The sequence below is a fragment of the Nyctereutes procyonoides genome, unplaced genomic scaffold (genome assembly GCF_905146905.1).
Source record: "Nyctereutes procyonoides isolate TBG_1078 unplaced genomic scaffold, NYPRO_anot_genome, whole genome shotgun sequence".
Taxonomy (NCBI): Eukaryota; Metazoa; Chordata; class Mammalia; order Carnivora; family Canidae; genus Nyctereutes; species Nyctereutes procyonoides.
Window position 1 is genome coordinate 16,102,164 of NW_026575044.1, and position 13,426 is coordinate 16,115,589.

General features: G+C 43.4%; 1 protein-coding gene across 2 annotated transcripts in view; it reads left to right on the forward strand.

Annotated features, from left to right (window-relative positions):
- Positions 1 to 13,426, forward strand: part of GATAD2B (GATA zinc finger domain containing 2B) — a 94,802-nt gene that overhangs the window by 77,537 nt on the left and 3,839 nt on the right. Inside the window, exons 2-10 of one of the 2 annotated variants that reach the window (XM_055324011.1) lie at positions 953 to 1,288; positions 5,174 to 5,303; positions 7,061 to 7,192; positions 7,529 to 7,660; positions 8,059 to 8,229; positions 8,728 to 9,043; positions 11,574 to 11,776; positions 12,877 to 12,987; positions 13,076 to 13,193. In XM_055324011.1, coding sequence (XP_055179986.1) covers positions 954 to 1,288; positions 5,174 to 5,303; positions 7,061 to 7,192; positions 7,529 to 7,660; positions 8,059 to 8,229; positions 8,728 to 9,043; positions 11,574 to 11,776; positions 12,877 to 12,987; positions 13,076 to 13,193 — 1,648 coding nt within the window. In that variant the 5' untranslated portion in view covers position 953. The remainder of the gene's footprint in view (positions 1 to 952; positions 1,289 to 5,173; positions 5,304 to 7,060; positions 7,193 to 7,528; positions 7,661 to 8,058; positions 8,230 to 8,727; positions 9,044 to 11,573; positions 11,777 to 12,876; positions 12,988 to 13,075; positions 13,194 to 13,426) is intronic. The other variant, XM_055324012.1, reaches the window with a different exon arrangement.

Consider the following 13,426-nt stretch of genomic DNA (forward strand, 5'->3'; position numbering starts at 1 on the left):
AGCCCTGGATTTAAAAGTATGGAAGAAATGCTGCATTTAGATTTTGTTAGTATAAAAAATCAAAGTGAGAGGGAAAATGATAATTTTCTTGCCTTTAATAATTTTGCTTTGTAAGTGGAGAAAGTCTTACCTCTTATCAGCCTAAACACCTGAGTCTTTGATTAAGGCCATGTTATCTTTTTTTTTTTTTTTTTCTAAGTAGGCTCCATGCCCAGTGGGCTTGAACTCACAACCCTGTGATCAAGAGTCAGGTGCTTTTGAACTGAGCCAGCCAGGCACCCCTAAAGCCAAGTATCTTAAGATACTGAATCTGTATCTATATAGACTTATTGCATCCAGACAGCTGAGGCTTTCCATTAAATGCACTTTGTTTAGTTCATCTTTCTCATATTTCCCCTAAGATAGACCAATTGAAGATCTGTCTGGGTGATCTGAGGAGTTTCCTATTCATAAAAGTCATTTTCCAGGAGAAGAATTTGGTATGATAGTTAAAACCAAGTCATCTGACTTTGAGTATACAGACACAAAAAAGCCAGTCACAAAAGAATATTTAGTTTCTAAGAGATGTAGGCTTTTAATGGACCATCCAGGTGAGTGTAGTGGTGATACAGTAAGGACCTCGATGACTACAAAGTAATTGAAATTTACTTTCCACTGCTGAAGTTGAGTGGAGAAATCTCATTTAGTATAGGTATTCTGGGAAGATAGAGGGTAAGTAAGCTCATGACCTTTAAGCTTCCATGTATCTATGATTTTTTTTTTTTTAAGTAGGCACTACCCTCAGTGTGGGGCTTGAACTCACAACCCTGAGATCAAGAGTTGCAGGCTTTACCAGCTGAACCAGCCGGGGTGCCCCTGTAATTCTGCCAAGTACCTCTGCCACCCACCCTTGTTCCTTATGGACTGTTGAAGGGGCTGTGTTCTGATCTCACTTGTATTTTCCTTTCTGTAGGATGGATAGAATGACAGAAGATGCTCTTCGCCTGAACCTGTTGAAGCGGAGCTTGGACCCAGCAGATGAGCGAGATGATGTCCTGGCTAAACGACTCAAAATGGAGGGTCATGAGGCCATGGAACGCCTGAAAATGCTGGCACTCCTTAAACGGAAGGATCTGGCGAATCTTGAAGTGCCACATGAGTTGCCCACCAAACAGGATAGCAGTGGTGTCAAGGGCTATGAAGAGAAGCTCAATGGGAATCTCAGGCCTCATGGAGACAACAGGACTTCTGGAAGGCCTGGCAAAGAAAACATCAGTGATGAGCCTGTGGATATGAGTGCAAGGCGGAGGTATGGCATGGTTCAGCTGCCTCTCGCAGTGGGGTCTCCTCAAAAACTAAGCCTGTGAAAATGGGATGAATTCCAGTGAAAGGAGGTGCTTCTTGAAAGAAGACGTATGTGTGCCATTTGGCTTGACCATGAATTCTTCTCACTTCCAAATGAAACTCAATGCCTCATATATCTGCTTAGCACTCAGAGAATCCTGTAGTTAACACCCTTAAGATAAAACGGTCATTTTTGGATGAGAGAGGCACCTTAGAGCTGCTATACCAGTTGGAAGTGAGATGATACTGGCTTCACTCCAATCTTAGGGCCATTTTAGAAGGGCAATAGTCTTTCTTTCAAGTCACCCTGAGAGTTTCAGAATCTGTTAAGGAGTCCTCATTTCTGTTACATCCAAAAAGATGGGCCCCGCTCCTCTTGTGTGAACGAGGAAATTGTCTTCATGTGCTAATTCTCTGCATTCTTGGTTTGTTTGTGCCACTGTCTTCAACTTCCACACATGCATAAACATATATATATGTTGTACACATACACTGATTCTTGTGCGTGTGCACTCTCACAGGCACACGTTTTCACAGGACTTTTTTCTGGTGTCTGTCAAGGCTGAGTACTTGAAACAGTGGAGCACGTGCTAAGAGGTCCTGGCTGAGGGTGATGATTTCCAGGACAGTGAATCATAGCGTGGACAACCCTAGCTCTGAGAACATTCAGTTTATTAATAGTTCAGATATAGCTGATAGGGCATGAGAATTACTCTTCAGTGTCCACTTGCCCTCTAGCTGGCCTTCCTGAATTTGTCTTATGATTGAAGGAGAAAGAAAGGGTTAGAGCCTTACCTGGGCTTCTTTCTCTAGCTTCTAATGTTTACTTAGTAGTACTATCCCTGGATTATTTTTTTAAACCACAGCCAATGAGGGATCATTTATTCTTGGTAATAGCATTTAAAACCCTTAGGAAACTTTAAATAAATTACCAATCGATCATAAAAGGAGAAAAATCCTTGGGTAGCTTGGAAGCTATATGTAGTATCAGCAGAATATTATGAAAATAGATTAATCCTGAGATCTTTTAAGAAAAAAGAAAGCAGATGAGTGAGACCATGCCCCGGAGCAACCCACTTGCCCATCAGCCACCCTCACCCTTCTGGAGCAAGTACTGATCCTACTTGAATGGGGAGGTGGAAGAGGATAAATGTTGGATGGAGTCCTCACATCCCAAATTGACTCTGAAAGTGCATTTTTTGTAGAAATATTGTTATACACTCTGGTGAGATGTCAGTAGTACTATTATTGGTATTATGGTAAATAAATAAATTCTGTGTTGAAAAGTCAAGACTGCTGAAAACTCTACCATTGCATTCATTTTTTCATTTTTTTTTCTTTTGCATTCAATTTTTATTTTAGAGGGATGAACTTTTGAAACTTGATCCTTTGGAAACCAGGAACTGTTTTTAATGGTCTCCAGGAAAAGAGGATTGATGTAAACTACCTAGATCCCCATTCTATTGACCCCTGACACTTCTCCCCTTTCACCAGATATACTGACAATTATTTCCACTTCGCCCCAAGCTTTTTATAAGAATGAACAGGATTGATAGATTGTTCAGCAAGGAGAACAACAGTGTCTTTGATCTGGATTTTAAAAAGGCAATTTTAAAGCAGAAAGAATGCTGCAGAGCCCCTGACATCAATGATAGCCATATCATAATTGCCTAAATATTTTTAAAATTTATTTTTAATTTATTTTTTTGCCAGGAAGGTTATAATGTATATGAAATAAGGTGTGTGTGAAACCACTGCTTACATTCTGGGATGCTAGAGAAACATGGCAGTTTTCTTTCTATTTAGTTGTTTTTACTACTAGAATGAGGATTGGAAGTAACAGCTTTTGGGAATCTGCCAGTCTGAGTCATAAGTGATGTCAGCAACAAATCAGAGTTTTAGTAATCTCTCTCCAACAGGTAAAGTTTCATACTTAAGAACACCAAATAATGTAAATCACATATATATTTGGGAAAGTAGCAAAATAATTTCTGTCCCTGGAAAGCTTGATTAATTAGTAAGACCAGAATCTCAAGTCAGAAGTAAAAAAACAAAGAATGAAACAGAACTTTACTTGGGTTTTGTCTTGCCTGTACTATTATCTATCTAATGTGGATCTGATTTATATCCAGGAATAACATCTCATTTAGTTAGGGTTGTTCTCAGATACAACTTCTCGATAGGTGCTGGTTAGTCCCACAGTCTCCATCCAGGAATGTCTCTGCCTGTCTTAGTGCTGGGCAGTCCTGAAGCAGTGGGTGGCATTCATTTGAGCAAGGAGGAATTTGTTAGCTTAGAGATAATCTTGATGTATGTATCCAGCCAGGACCAGAATGGAAGGAGCTTCAGATTGTTGATGTAAATAGACACTGGGAATTCAAGTAGAAGTAAAAATTAGTCACCTGTGTTAGTGTTGGGATGGGAGGAAGGGATGAAGGAATATAGAAATGGAAAATGAAATCACCAGAAAATGAAATCCAACACTGTAGGCCTGACCATTATTCCAGCAACTCGGGGTCAGAGAAACATGGGCTCTTCTCCCTCTAGTGGCTTCTTTTTCTGTAACCCCACATCTTCAGCTTGCTATGTGCAACCAGTGGTTATAGAGCAATCCAGACAAATGTAATAGTTTCCAATATAGTTATGCATGTCACTCTGTCCCTGTATTCTGTTTTCTTACCTGAATTTGATTGATTTTACCAATTCTGTTTTACCCTATTGAGAAATTGGATCCTTATCCCAACTAGCCAGGGTGCCCTGTTGAAAAGGCATCAATGTCCCAACAGCTGGAACAGGGGACGTAGAGAAATGGTAGAGAGGCTCTCAGGTCTAAAGATCTGTGGATGTTAAGAATTTGATGACCTGGGATCATGACCTTAGCCGAAGGCAGACGCTTAGTAATCTGAGCCACCCAGGTGCCCCTACACATTGCTTTAGATCAGTATATTCCTAACTGCACCTAAAATCTCAAGGAAGTAGGTTTTGGGAGATCAGAGTTAGAAGATGTCATTGATTTGGGAACCTAAGACAATTATAATCTCCAGAATTCAGTGCCATTTTTTACCATCTTAGAGAAACAAGTATGATGCTTTGACAGCTAGCCCCCAAAGACCAAAACTATGATTGTCTGAGTAAGATTGAGAATAAAGGGACCCAGATCTCAGAGTCATTTCTGGAGAGTTTTCTTGCTGAGGGAAGATGCTAAGTAGAAGTCTAGCCAGTAGATGCAAGTTCCATATATCTAGTTCTGGAGTTTGAATCCTCCAGAAGACTTAGCACCATGCATTCCCTCAAGCAGCTGACTACAGTACTTTCTTCTACCTTAACCCTTGACAGACTACCATTAGGGTGGTCATATAATCTCTTGTAAATTCTTAGATAGCCAGCACCATGTTGTCACCAGTATACAAGCTGCTTTTTTAGTCGTGTACCATCTGCACCTAAGCTCTCCTGCCTTTGCCTTTGCCCTTCTTCCCCCTTCCAGCTAGTGGCTTCCTTCTTGAGCCTCTGCACAACTAATGAGATAACCCAAAGGAGAGTGAGATACAAGGAAAACATTTAGAATTTTGATTCAAATCAATGTCATAAGAACACTCATCTCTTACTCCCATTTTTGGAGCCAGTCACTATGTGTGTCTTGTCCCCACACAAGGCATTTGGATGGAAAGTACTTTTGCTGAGGCTTTAGCACCACTTCAGTGTCTTCTTCATCCTAGGATTTGAGTCCGCCTGGTGAATTGGGACAGACCTAAGTTCCATTGGATTTCTTTGTTCAGTGTAGAAAAAAAGTTTTAAGTTTTTTGTGAACATTCACTGTTGAAATACCTTAATTTTTTATTTTCTTGTCTAGTGAGCCAGACCGAGGAAGGCTGACTCCTTCCCCAGACATCATTGTTTTATCTGATAATGAGGCTTCCAGCCCCCGCTCCAGTTCCCGAATGGAAGAAAGACTCAAAGCAGCCAACTTAGAGATGTTTAAGGTAAAAAAAAGAAGAAGAAAGAAAAAAATTTCTTTCTTCATTGTTTGCTTCTTCTATTTTCTTCAGTTCTCTAAGAGTCCCAGTTCTGTGTTTTTCATAGTTTATTTTTTTAATTAAATAATTACCTTTTTTTTTTTTGGTGAAACTTTTTATAAGTGATTCTCAACCTCAAGGGCATGCCCTTTTATTTTTTTATTTCCTTCAGATTTTATTTTACTTTATATTATTTTTTAAAGATTTACTTATTTTTGGGACGCCTGGGTGGCTCAGAGGTTGAGCATCTGCCTTTGGCTCAGGGTGTGATCCTGGAGTCCTGGGATCAAGTCCCACATCTGGGTCCCCACAGGGGACCTGCTTCTCCCTCTGCCTATGTCTCTCTCTCTCTCTGTCTCATGAATAAATAAATAAAATCTTTAAAAAAAAAAAACAGTTTAAGAAAAAAGATTTCTTTATTTTAGACCATAAGTGGGGAGAGGGCCAGAGGGGAGAGGGAGAGTCTCAAGCAGACTACCCACTGTGTACAGAGCCCATCAGGGGGCTCAGTCTCATGGCCCCTGAAATCATGACTTGAGCTGAAATCGAGAGTCGGATGCTCAACCAACTGAGCCACCCAGGCTCCCCTAAAGATTTTATTTTTCAGTAACCTCTACACCCAGCATGGGGCTTGAATCTACAACCTCAAGATCAAGAGTCACAGGCTCCACCTCCCTACTGAGCCAGCCAGGCACTCCTTTTAGAAGGAACTATTAGAACCAAGTGAAGAAGACAGTTTGACAAAGCATATTCAGTATAATCCATCTTTCAGAAAATGAAAACAAAACTTCGTAAGTCACATAACGTAAATTCTTGACTGGAACCATTCTATCCTGGTTCTTATAACATGAAGGGATTCCTAAGTTTTTATATCTAGAAGAAACTTGGCTTGAAAAGATCCAGAAACTTTTTTTTTCTTTTTTTAAGATTTTTTATTTATTGGGCAGCTCAGCAGTTTAGCGCCGCCTTCAGCCCAGGGCCTGATCCTGGAAACCCAGGATCGAGTCCCATATTGGGCTCCCTGCGTGGAGCCTGCTTCTCCCTCTGCCTGTGTCTCTGCCTCTCTTTCTCTCTCTCTCTCTCTCTCTCTCTCTCTCATAAATAGATTAAAAATCTATTGTGTGTTCTCATGAATGAATGAATAAAAAGACGGGATGAGCACTCGGTGTTATCCTGTATGTTGGCAAATTGAACACCAATAAAAAATAAATTTATTATTTAAAAAATAAAAATTAAATAAAAATTAAATAAAAATTTTAAAAAAAGATTTTTTATCTATTTATTATGAGAGACAGAGAGAGAGAGGCAGAGACACAGGCAGAGGGAGAAGCAGGCCTCACTCAGGGAGCCCGATATGGGACTCGATCGCAGAACTCCAGGATCTCACCCTGGGCTGGAGGCAGGCGCTCAACCACTGAGCTACCCAGATATCCCTAGACACATTATTTTAAAGGAAAGCAGTGTCTCCCTGTGAGCATTCTTCTATTTTGACAAATCTGGTTGATTATGATTTTCATGTGGTCTCTCCTCTCATTCTGTAAGCATTTTTTGAGCACCTGCTAAATACCAAGCACTGTTCTGGACTCCAGAGACACAAAGATAGCAGCCCCATTGCTCCTTCTGCTTTGTGTGGAAGATGATTTCAAACCTAGAAGAAGAGATCATCTTGCAGGAAGGGACTCTGGGTTCCTGCTCCCATAGTTAACTGCCTCCTGTTTTCTTAGGGGAAAGGCATGGAAGAACGGCAGCAGCTCATCAAGCAGCTAAGGGATGAGCTGCGATTGGAAGAAGCCCGGCTGGTGCTATTAAAGAAACTGAGGCAGAGCCAGCTACAGAAAGAGAACGTGGTCCAGAAGGTATTATGCCCTAGAAATATGGGTGTGGGTTTGAGAATGGACTGACTCGGGTAGGTTCAGTTGGGTAGTCCATTTTTCTCTGGTTCCATGTTTTTTTTTTTTAGTTTCTAAGAATATTTATATATATATATATATATATATATATATATATATATATATATATATATAATAGTTTATATATTTTTTTTAATCTTAGGTTTTAATCAAGAAAGCCTTGGTTCCATTTTTCTTATTTTTCCTTTTGGTCAACATAAGCTTCACCCCAACAAGAAATTTTAAAAGTCTGGGAGTGTACCAGCTTTCTTCCTGTGTTTCACTGTCTTTTCTCTCTCCCAGACCCCAGTTGTGCAGAATGCAGCATCCATCGTTCAGCCGTCTCCTGCTCATGGGGCACAGCAGGGCCTGTCAAAGCTTCCCTCCCGGCCAGGGGCCCAAGGGGTTGAACCACAGAGTCTGAGAACATTACAGGTATGTGGCCCACCACAGGGTCTTTGAATTAGAGAGCCCTATCCATCCCATCTCTGGTTTGGGACTTTTGTGATCATTATAGAAGAACCCCACTATGGTAGAGGTGCTGTTACTGTCGTGGGTCCCTTCTGGCATAATTGGAGTGTGGTGGCACTTGGTAGCACCATACAATGAATATCCTCATCTTCCCATTATTATTTTTCTTATCTGGACAGTTCTAGCTTAGCCCTTTCCATCTAGGGTTAGATAGCTTATACCACTAATTAGGGTTTACATTGATGGTACATTTATTTCATAGATCATTAGACAAAATTACCAAGCCTGACTATGTTTCCACTCAGCTATGTGGTATAGGCATTTTACCCCCTCTGACTTCATTTCCTCTTCTTCCCCTTCAGGGTCACAGTGTCATCCGTTCAGCGACCAATACCACCCTCCCACATATGTTGATGTCTCAACGTGTTATTGCACCAAACCCAACTCAGCTCCAGGGTCAGCGGGGCCCACCCAAGCCTGGCCTTGTACGCACCACAACACCCAACATGAATCCTGCCATCAATTACCAACCGGTAAGAGCCCTAATATGGAAACAGAGAAGTCTTTTATTTGCTTTCTCTGTTAAAAGAACCATAGAATTTAAAGTTTTGGATATAGAGAAGCTGTAGGACAACCCAGGGTAGTTTTGGTGGCACTTGGATTCACCACAGTCCTGAAAGTGGAAACACAGAGGAATTTCCTAAGGATAGGAATAGACGAGGGAGGCTGCATAGCAGAGCAGCAGCGGGCTGACACCTGCCTGGAAGAAAGCAGGGCCCTGGGGAAGAGGCATGAGGACAGAGGGCAAAGAGATCCCCTCATTTTCCTCTTAGCAGTTGTCACTCGTGGGCACTCTTCCTTTCCCTTGTGCTAGAATTCTGTTTCATTGAGGTTGGACACCTCCTATCTTCTGAGTTTTGGGAAATATAAGAAATCCAGACTAGGCTCAGATACTGTTTTCTGCCATGAAAGTAAGACTTGGCCCTTGCTGCCACATCCCATCACTGATCCCTGTGCTCCCTGCATTCCAGCAGTCGAGTTCTTCTGTTCCCTGCCAGCGCACAGCATCCTCTGCCATCTATATGAACCTTGCCTCCCACATCCAGCCAGGAACCGTGAACAGAGTGTCCTCACCACTTCCTAGCCCCAGCGCCATGACCGATGCTGCCAACTCCCAGGCTGCAGCCAAATTGGCTCTTCGCAAACAGCTGGAAAAGACACTCCTGGAGATCCCACCCCCTAAACCTCCTGCTCCCTTGCTTCACTTCCTGCCTAGTGCAGCCAATAGCGAGTTCATCTACATGGTGGGCTTGGAGGAAGTCGTACAGAGTGTCATTGACAGCCAAGGTGAGGCTACTTCCTCTGGTCAGTCTTTTATCTCAGCAAGAGGCTGCCGAGCCTGATTGACACGGTACTGTGTACTGTCAGTAACCTCTCCTTACTTGTTCCTTTTTTTTTTTTTTTTTTTAAGATTTTCTTTATTTATCCATGAGGTAGAGAGAGACAGAAGCAGAGACACAGGCAGAGGGAGAAACAGGCTCCATGCAGGAAGCTTGATGTGGGACTCAATCCCGAGACTCCAGGATCACGCCCTGAGCCAAAGGCAGACATTCAACCACTGAGCCACCCAGGCGTCCCTACTTGTTCCTTATTCAGAGGCTTTTTGGGAGCAGCACATCAGAAACACTTTTCGTGTGTCAGTATAGCTTAGGCTTAATATTTTTACTATATTTGTATATCTTGTATATTTTTTACAGTATATTTAGTTCTTTTCATTGGTGCCTAGAATGAAATATGCATAATTTGAACACTTATTTTTATTGTCCATGTCTGTCTGGCACTGAGCAGTCCCTGCCATTTGAACACTTACAGTTGAAAAAGTAGACTTTGGGGATCCCTGGGTGGCGCAGCGGATTGGCGCCTGCCTTTGGCCCAGGGCGCGATCCTGGAGACCCGGGATCGAATCCCACATCGGGCTCCCGGTGCATGGAGCCTGCTTCTCCCTCTGCCTATGTCTCTGCCTCTCTCCCTCTCTCTGTGACTATCATACATAAATAAAAAAAAAAAAAAAAAAAAAAATTTAAAAAAAAAAAAGAAAAAGTAGACTTAAGGGGCACCTAGGTGGCTCAGTGGTTGAGCTTCTGCCTTCAGCTCAGGGAGTAATCCTGGGGTCCTAGGATCAAGTCCCGCATTGGGCTTCATGCATGGAGCCTGCTTCTTCCTCCATGTCTCTGCCTCTCTCTCTCTTTCTTTTTTTAATTAATTAATTAATTAATTAATTAATTAATTATAGATTTATAGATTTTATTTATCCATTCATAGAGACACACAGAGAGAGGCAGAGACACAGGCAGAGGGAGAAGCAGGCTCCATGCAGGGAGCCCAACCTGGGATTCGATTCCGGGTCTACCAGGATCACACCCTGGGCTGCAGGGGGGGCGCAAAACCACTGCACCACCAGGGCTGCCCTCTCTGTTTTTTTCATGAGTAAATAAATAAAATCTTTAAAAAAGGGATGCCTAGGTAGCTCAGTGGTTGAGCGTCCACCTTTGGCTCAGGGAGTAATCCCACGGTCCCGGGATCAATTCCCACATTGGGCTCCCTGCATGGAGCCTGTTTCTCCCTCTGCCTATATCTCTGTATCTCTCTCATCTGTCTCTCACCTATGTCTCTCATGAATAAATAAATAAAATCTTTTTAACAAAATCTTAAAAAGAAAGAAAGACTTAAGGAGATAAACTATGACCACGTGGAACCTGTGAACCAGACTATCAAGTATTAACACCAACCAAAGTTAGTAAGCCTGAATTTCTGAACATATAGACTTAGCGGAACACTTGACTGTAGAGGAAGGTGCCTGAAGGACTCAGTATTGACTATAAACAGATCACAAAGCGTGTGATTTGGACACTGATAACTAAAAATTTTAAGTATCTGGGCCCGGGATAGGTGCAGTCTGATGTAAAAGGATTCCAAACAGCCAAAGTGTTGGCCAAGTTGGATGGAATTAAACATGTTTCCTTCTTGTTGAAATAAGTCAGGGAGCTGGAGTTCTTGTGCCAGCTTTGTTGTTAGGAGCCATGCTGCTTACACTTTGCTTCCTTGTCTATACACGGAGCAGTATTTCTGAGTCCCCCAGTGACCTTGTTACAGTCAAATGAAATAAAAGTATCTTCTAAACTGTAGAATCTCGGGATGCCTGGGTGGCTTAGCGGTTGAGCGTGCTTCAGGGTGTGATCCCACATCGGGCTCCCTGCTCAGAGCCTGCTTCTCCCTCTGCCTATGTCTCTGCCTTCTCTCTGTGTGTCTCATGAGTAAATAAATAAAAATCTTTAAAAATATAAAAATAGGGATCCCTGGGTAGCTTAGCAGTTTAGTGCCTGCCTTTGGCCCAGGGCGTGATCCTGGAGTCCCAGGATTGAGTCCCACATCAGGCTCCCTGCATGGAGCCTGCTTCTCCCTCTGCCTGTGTCTGCCTGTCTCTGTGTGTCTCTCATGAATAAATAAATAAATAAAATCTTTAAAAATTTAAAAAAATTAAAAAGTATAAATAAATTGTAGAATCTCTTTCTTAATTCAGCAGAATAACCTTCTAAAAAGTTCATTTGAGGGCTCCCTGGGTGGCTGAGCGGTTTGGTGCCTGCCTTTTTAGCCCAGGGCATGATCCTGGCTGGAGTCCTGGGATCGAGTCCCATATCGGGCTCCCTGCATGGGGCCTGCGTCTCCCTCTGCCTGTGTTTCTGCCCCCCTCTCTCTCTCTATCTCTCATGAATGAATAAGTAAAATCTTTAAAAAAAAAAAAAAAAAGTTCATTTGATGAAGGAACAGAAGATGGGGAAATGTGAAAGCCCTGATTATTCTTTTTGTTGGCATCTAGGCAAAAGCTGCGCCTCACTCCTGCGGGTCGAACCCTTTGTGTGTGCTCAATGCCGCACAGACTTCACCCCCCACTGGAAGCAGGAAAAGAATGGTAAGATTCTGTGTGAGCAGTGTATGACCTCCAACCAGAAGAAGGCTCTAAAGGCTGAACACACCAACCGGCTGAAAAATGCTTTTGTTAAAGCCCTACAGCAGGAACAGGTAAGAATTCTGACTTCTCACTAGCCACCTGCTCAAGTTGGGTTTTCCCAAAAGGTAGTTCCTTCTAGTTTAGAGGAGCTGTCTGTGTGATCCCCACAATCCCAACAGCCTAGGCCTCAAAGTCTGGGTTCCCTATTTCTCTCCTTATATTTTGTTTTCCCATTTCCATTTGACATTCTCTGGTTGGGCAATAGCCTAACAACAGAGTGGCGCATGTGAGGAGGGATAGGAAGCTGAGACATGGCTCTCCATAGAGGTGCCAGAGAAACCCCTAGAGGTGCCAGAGAAACCCCTCCATTCCCTCTTCATTTCCTTCTCAAACCTAAACTGGAAATCTCTTTGAGAGACAGAATCTCCACAGTCCATGTTTGGCAAGGGGATGACAGCGGAGAGAGTGGACTGTAACATGGTCAGGGAGGAGGGGCATGGGGTGAGTGGACATGCCCTATAGTGTTAACAGAGTCGGAACATATGAGAGATGGAAAGATGTATTGGGAAGCTTGGATCCTTCTCTGTCCCATCTCCCCTCCATTACCCATCAGACCCCTTTGGGTTACATCATGGATATTCTGGAAAATGGGTAGACAGGAGTCAAAAAACTTCAGTAAACTCGTCAGACTTCATCGCATCAGTCAGCTGGTTGCCACCATCCAGACCTCTCCTGCCAGCTTTTTTTTTTTTTAAGGTTTGTTTTTTTTTTTTAAGATTTTATTTATTTATTCATGAGAGGCACAGAGAGAGAGGCAGAGACACAGACAGAGGGAGAAGCAGGCTCCATGCAGGAAGCCCGATGTGGGACTCAATCCTGGGACACCAGGATCACACCCTAGGCAGAAGGCAGGTGCTAAATCGCTGAGCCACCAAGGGATCCCTCCTGCCAGCTTCTGAGTGTCCGCTTTCCTAGACACATAGATCCATTGACCGGCAAGGCGGTGTTGGCTCCTTGTGCCCAGAGATCTTAGTGCACCCATCCCATCCAACTCTTGACTTTTCCATATCCCCCTTAATCGCTGGCAGCATCAGAGAAAAGACAACCTCTAGGTTTTCTGGGTAGGAAATTAGGGGCTGTCCTGCCAAGTTGACCTGATGACTCCCAACAGGAAATTGAACAGCGACTTCAGCAGCAGGCTGCCCTGTCCCCCACTGCGGCTCCAGCCGTGTCCAGTGTCAGTAAACAAGACACCATAATGAGACATCATACCCTTCGGCAGGTGAGGTTCTGTCCTCCCACCTCCTTACTTCCCCCTTATCCCTGCCGTGGCTGCAATGTTGTGATCCACCGTCTGCTCTCCACTGCAGGCTCCACAGCCCCAGAGCAGCCTCCAGCGTGGCATACCCACCTCTGCCCGTTCCATGCTGTCCAACTTCGCACAGGCGCCCCAGCTGTCTGTGCCAGGTGGCCTCCTCGGGATGCCAGGTGAGAGGGGCTGTGGGGAGAGCTCTTCAGGGACCGGCTGGTTAGGATGCAGCTCTTTGGGTGAATAGTTTATTCTTCTCTGTCGGCTTTTTACACCCCTCTCCATTCACTGTTATTTGGCATATGTTGGCTAAATTCATGATACATTCAAACCACAGCACCCTAGGGCTTTAGTGGTGAACATGGCCCAATCCCTGCCGTTACCAGTTTGCTGTTTGGTGCGCCCTGTCAGT